Here is a 6,822-nt window from a genome sequence, read left to right on the forward strand (position 1 = left end):
AATATACAAGTTGATTCTTCCATGCCATAAATGATTATGGAGTGCCTTTCAATCAGTCATTGCTCATGATTTAAAGTAAAATGATTTAAAATACAACACTAGTGTACTTGTAATGATTGAAATGTATTGTATAAAATATCATCTATCTATCTATCTATCTATCTATCTATCTATCTATCTATCTATCTATCTATCTATCTATCTATCTATCTATCTATCTCCAGTAGCCATGAATGCATCCTGTTGGTTGATATAAACATAGTTAAACGGCTCTCTTGCAAAGCAAAAGCAGACGCTTCTCGGCGCCACTTTAAACCACCAGCAGTTCAAAATTTTGAATCGGTACTGAACTCAACTTCCTCGTTCTGCTGCTGCTTATATAGCTCTCTAAAAATAGTGCACCAACCCTACCAGGGAGGGCTGAGCCAAATCCCTCAGCATTGGTCAAAGGAAGGTTGTAGGCGGGCCCTGCGCTCTGCAAACCGATTGGTTCGCGTACCAAACGTAATGTAATCACATGGGGGTGAGTTTGTCTGTAATTTTGAATCGGGGGGGAAGTTTACAGTGCGCTGACAGACTTTTGAGTGAGTTCAGTGTGGTGCGCTCCTCGGTGCGTCACAAACTCAGACCGTCAGCAGTGGAACAGCGCATCTATCCAAAGGCTGTCATACATGCACATACAGCAGAGTGTCCACTTTCCTTCCGAATACAACATCCTTCTTTACTCGCTTTACTTCGCTTCTTGCTTCGGCTAAGACTCGGGAGTGAAATGGATGTCATACCGATGTGCAGCATCTTCCAGGAGCTCCAGATTGTGCACGACACGGGATACTTTTCCGCTTTACCTTCTCTGGAAGAATACTGGCAGCAGGTAAGGAGACAGCACAGCTTAGTTGAAGTGGAAGTGCTTAACAAGGAGCGCAGGGTATGTGCCTAATTTGATTTGGGGACAGCATGGTTGCGGTGACAGCTGCGTGTCTCTGTCAAAAGTAGACTTTTAGAGAAGTCCTGCAGTTCCCTCAGTGGCACTTCACTTTAACTGTAAAATAAGCAATTTAATAGTATTTTACAGATTGGAAGAGTGGCTATAAAAAGATAACCAAACAAATAATTAATAAAAAAAAACCAAATCGTGTAACTTTTAAAACTGCATTTCTTGCTATGTGCAACATTTGCGCGTTTGTGTGTTTTTTTTTTTTTTGCTCCGTTACAACAAGCTGTCTGTTTTTCTTGCTACGGTTGCAGATGCAAATATTTATGTAGATGATTTAAACTCATAGGCAAGCGATAAAATGGAAATACGCTGTGCTGCTGATAGAGCGCTGGAATGGCGAGGGTAGTCTTTCCGCGCACCCCCTCCTCCTCCTGTTACGCCCCCTGTGTCTCCCCCTCTCTCTCTTTTCTCTCTTTCTCTCTACATCTCACTCACACACTCCCAAATACACATGAGAGAGACCAGTCTGACTCAGGAATGACAGTTGGGACTAGTTTGTCTTGACCAAACGGACGCTGTTGTGAAAGTTTTAGTCTGGAAAAGTCTCCTATCTTTCAGATTGACACATAAAATGAAAAAAAAAAAAATCTTTTTTTTTGTTTCTTCTGTCTCCCAATGTATCCTACCCCTTTTCACGCTGTTCGTTCCAAGTCTCACTCCCAGACATTTAAAGTCTTTTGGTATTTCCTCCAGACATGTTGACATGGACAGGGGCGTATTCATGAAGTTTTATAATGGGGGCCAGAATACATCCTTTGGTGGGAAACTGCAACCTACAGAGATTATTTTAAATTTGATTAGAATGAAAGAGAGAGAAAAGAAAACTCTACAGAACAACATAACATTTCTTTAAAAATATTGGTGCATACGTTTAGACAAGATGAGCTGATTTAGTGTATCCTGTAAGAAATCTATTTATTTACTTAGCCAAACAGTTTTTATTGAAAACTGTGCTGAGCTAAAATTGTGGTTCTGGTGTCATTTGTGGGTGGGGTCAAGAGTGAGTGACAAGTGTAAACCATGGGGCAACTCTTTTAAAATTGACACAAGAAGGAAGCATGTTTGAGCCATGAATTGGTGTTTTCCGCTAAAACAGATCTCAAAAAATTTTTATACAATAAAAAAAAGAAAAGAAAAAAAACTGCTTTTTACAGTCTAAAAGTTTATTAACAAAAAAAGATTGGCTCAATAAACCACAGAAAATGTTAGGATCATTGGTCTCCCCTGGTCCTCTCTTTGTATTACTCTTTATACTAGTTATCACAAATAAAAGTAAATTTAAATTAAAAATGTTCTCATTCTTTAAGTTGATTCCATGATGGATCTAATTTGTGTGTAGAAAAAGAATCATTGTCAGACCAACAAAAAATTTAACAATTAAAAATGTTGTTTACATTTGTTCTAGTTATTAAATAACAGTTTAAATATTCCTAACTAATGCACATATCAGGTATTTCCTGACAGATGCTAAGTGCAGATTTTTGTAAAAGGTTTATCAAGTATGCTTCTGCTGTCTGATGTATTCATAGGCTGAAAATGGTGGGATACTAGGGTTCAGGATTATGCCTTAGAAATTTAACCTCCAATTGCTTCTTCTACCCGATCCGATTCTTAGATTTTTATGATTGCTGTAATCAGATTTCCTCTTTGGCCTGCACATGCTGTCTACAGAGGGTTAAGAAAGTGCTCTCACTTCCTTTTTGCATAAAAAAGGCCTACAATACATAGTTGCTCTTGCAGTATTCATGCAGAGCTTTTTATGGACCACCACGAACTAGACCTCCCTCCTCCCAGTCCCCCGTGTGCTATGTTATTTCTAGCAATGCCTCCAAATGCATTATTAAATCCACATTATGATGAATAATTGATGGGTTTAAAAGATCTACAAGCACATCTCTAACTCAAGGAGGAGGTGGCTCTTTAACATATGTAAATTTCATGACCTACGTCAGAATGCACCTACGCACACACCCATCTTTGCACGCTTGCACACCCATGCATGCGTTTACAGAAAAAGCACCTTGTTCTTGCATGCTCTCAGGACAATATGTGGTGCTTGTAATCCTCCCTGGTACAGCCTCAGAGGGCACCCTGAGAGTGCACTTCTGCATAGGACATTGTGTCTTATCTTTTTCCTGGGAGCACAAAGAAAGTATAGCCTGTAGCATTGCAACAGTGTTTCTTCCTTCTGCTTTTACTAAGAATGTAATAACTTAATACAGGGGGGCACCCTGTTAAAATTAAGAACATTTTGGGTAATTTCAGGGATTTTCCAGCTCAGCAAAATTATTACATTACAGGCCTTAGGCTCTGTGCATCATCTAATTTATTACCATTTTGTCCCACCTCCACACAGACATGCCTTGAGCTGGAGAGGTACCTCCAGAGCGAGCCCTACGTCTCAGCCACTGACCTCAAGTTTGATAACCAGGAGGACCTGTGGAGCAAGTTGATGCTGGCCTGCGGGGACAAGTCAAATGAGTCAGACCCAAAGATTGCCCACATCAAGGAGGAGATGGACAATCAGGACATGCAGCCCCTTGATGTCGGTGGTTTCAACTCCGATGCCAGCAGCGAAGCCTCGGACAGCTCTGAGGAGCTCTCCCCAACCATTGACTTCTCCTCTGCCTCTCTGACTGACATGTTGGGTGACAGTGGAGAAGACTTGGGCTCTGGCATTATCAGCACACCACCTTCCTCTCCTGAGCTCATCAAAGAGGGCTCCGTGGCCCAGGTGTGGAGTTCAATACAGACTGTGCAAAACACACCTGGAAAAATAAGAACTGAGGTCACAGAAAGGTCAGGGGTGGCCAGTGGTGAGGCGTCACCCGATGGGAGGAGGCGAGTGCACAGGTGCCATTTCAACGGATGCAGAAAGGTGTACACCAAGAGCTCACACCTCAAAGCACACCAGCGCACACACACAGGTAAATATACTCTACAATGAAACTTTTGAATAAAGATTTACTTTGTCAAACACTCCCACATAGTTTGAATACTTTTTGAGAAGGAATGCCCTCAACTGTGATCTAATTCAGCCAGTGAAACGTGATGTCTTCCAGAGGGGAGGGGAGGGGAGGTACGAAAGGGGGAGGGTTGCACTCAGAGGATGTGGATCCTAAAACAAATCAACAGATCTCAGATTTCACTATGGGAAAAGACTCAGAGACTTGCCTGTATGCTTTCAATAAAAAAAGAGAAATAGATAGACAAACAGACTGACTGACATTTGCTGGAATTTTGCAAAGAGTTCAGATGTTAGCAGTTTCCTTTGTCACCTCAGACCCCTGCCAGGGTGTTTACAGCTGTGCTGCCTATTAGCAAAGAAAGTTGCATTCCAAGCTTTCTCTCCAACCTTGATGGCCTTATGGATAAAAGCCCTTATAGTCTTTGGAAACTCACTCTGTTTTTCTTTTTTTCTTGAACAGCCTCCCATTATTACATAAGCATTCCTTTTAAAGCAGCTCTGAACAGCAGCATACCACAAATCCAAAGTCTCACAAGGTTGTTTTTCTCCTCGGCTTACAGTAGTCGGCCCATTCCTCTTGGGGATCATACTTTGGCAGATATTAGCATTATATCAGCTTGTGTACTGTTTATATGGCCCATTCAAGAAGGACTTAAAATTGCAAATGTATTCATTAATGGATACTAAACTTTAAGCATCCAAATCAAATTTGTCAATGAAACTGTAATGAGTTACATGATAACTTTTGTACTTTTTGACACAGAACAGTGTAAGTGAATCAATTTATGTAACATTTGATTTTTTTATTTATATATTTTTTCCCTAGGTGAGAAGCCTTACAGGTGTTCGTGGGAGGGTTGTGATTGGCGCTTTGCACGAAGTGATGAACTTACCCGACACTTCAGGAAGCACACTGGAGCAAAGCCATTTAAATGCAATCACTGCGACAGGTGAGGTCATGTTTTTTTTCCATCTTTAAAATCTACAGTGAGCAAAAATATTTTTTATCTTTTTAAAATTTTGTGCTAAGCACTCATTCATTAACAAAGATTAGCAAGGGGTCTTAAACTAAGAAGTGGGGTAAATAAAGGTCGAGAGCACACTTTAATGTTCCTTGACTCTTTAAAGTTTGATGACTCTCAAAATCTGTTTTTTCATTCACAGTGAATTAATTTCATCTGTATTAAAAAGCAACACATTTTCTGCAATTCTATGTAAGCTACATGTAGTGGAAAATCAAAATCTGAATTTCTGAAATTGCTCCTAGATTCTAATCATAGATAACTCTGCTGTTTACCTTACCTTATAAGACAGCCAGTTTTAAAATTTTTGACTGTGTTTCAGCCTTGAGATGATATAATATGACAAAAAAGTAGCAGTAGTAGTAGAAGTAGTAAAGTAGCATTTATAAATATGCATACAGATATATCTGCATATTTTGTTTTAATATTTTAAGTTAAGCATATTAACCCGTTTAGTCATACTGGAAAACTTTGATCATCAGCTATGCTTAAACCAAAACCTAAATTTGCAAACTGTATTGTTAACTTGCGTGCGGCCAAATTAATATGTCATCTTTTATAAATATTGGCTTTTTTTAACAGTTTTATGATGGTACACCAAAGCAAAAACCTAATCTTGCCCTTCCAACAGCTTTATTTATATTTATATGTTGTTTTTTCTTTTGTTTTTTGTCTCTGCTAGGTGTTTTTCCCGTTCGGACCACCTGGCGTTGCACATGAAGAGGCACATCTAAGATGGCCTACATGTTGAGTGCTCTGAGGGATGAGTCTGGTTTATTGTCCCGACCAATTGGGGATCAGCAAGGCCGGTGTGTCCTGGGAGCATTAACAGGGGCACCGCTGTGTTCCAGTCAGTGGAGAGACATGAAGCAACACAGGCTATTATTTGCACCATACTTTGTGCCTCCAACACCTCGCTGTGGTGATTGCTCTTGAAAGGCTTTTACGGCAAAGCAGGGGGTGAAAGAGAAGATGGGAAAGATCTTGGCTGGAGTTGATGGGAAGATGGTGTTAAAGGCTTTTTTCAGTTTTTTTTTTTCCTGGAAGTTTATGGGACTCCAGGAGTGGGGGTACAATTCCTCCAATGACCGTGTGCTTGCCTGTATGCATGGGAGTCTGAGTGCCTGTGACTGGATGCCTGTGCTGGCTTTACAGAGCAGGTGGAGCTTGCAACTGAATTACATTGAAAGGGTGATGGTATATAATGGCAGTTTTCTTTAAAGGGGAGGGAAGGGAGGAAAGGGGGAGAGAGGATGACTTGATGTCTCTGTAAGAATGAATGCAAGTAAAGAAGTCTGTCTCCATTGGTCTTATTGGGAGGGTGTTTTGTTTAGTGCAGCTATTAAATGTGCAATGTATTACGTGGCCTGTCTCACAACACACACGTTATAAAGCTCATTTTGTTGTCCATCGTGTAAGCCTTGTATCCAAAAAGACAAAAACAAACAAAAAAAACTATAGTACACTAACAGTTATGGCCATTATAACAGCCATTGCATGGGATCTGAGGATGTCTTGCTCACTTGTGTGCGTAAAGGACGACAAAATTCCAGTTAAGTGCAGCTACTCATGTTACTCAGTATCAAAAAACTATTAAAAACATAAGGCAGTCATTTTTGTCATTTTAAATTAGGAATACCACTATTGCTTAGCAACTATATGGGTTGAGGTATATTTCTTCCCTGTTTTCTTAAACTTCGTTTTCTATTCAGTTCTGTCTGTAAATGCACTGTTGACCTTACTGATGCCTTATGTAAGTGGCCTTGTCCTGTAAGAAAGATCACTCCCTCACAAAACGACCATTGCTAATGCAATAGCGCGTTTACTGAAAAGCTTTA

At 40.2% G+C, this 6,822-nt stretch overlaps 1 protein-coding gene across 1 annotated transcript; it reads left to right on the plus strand.

Moving 5' to 3' along the window:
- Window positions 1-540: 540 nt before the first annotated feature.
- LOC119787031 (Krueppel-like factor 6) lies at window positions 541-6,300 on the plus strand. Its single transcript, XM_038290653.1, has 4 exons — window positions 541-871; window positions 3,351-3,921; window positions 4,789-4,912; window positions 5,667-6,300. Exons 1-4 carry the CDS (start codon window positions 770-772, stop codon window positions 5,716-5,718), a joined length of 849 nt encoding a protein of 282 aa, XP_038146581.1. The 5' UTR covers window positions 541-769; the 3' UTR covers window positions 5,719-6,300.
- The last annotated feature ends 522 nt before the right edge of the window (window positions 6,301-6,822 follow it).

The sequence above is a fragment of the Cyprinodon tularosa genome, unplaced genomic scaffold, assembly GCF_016077235.1.
Source record: "Cyprinodon tularosa strain WSP-4 unplaced genomic scaffold, ASM1607723v1 ctg1079, whole genome shotgun sequence".
In the NCBI taxonomy this organism is placed as follows: Eukaryota; Metazoa; Chordata; class Actinopteri; order Cyprinodontiformes; family Cyprinodontidae; genus Cyprinodon; species Cyprinodon tularosa.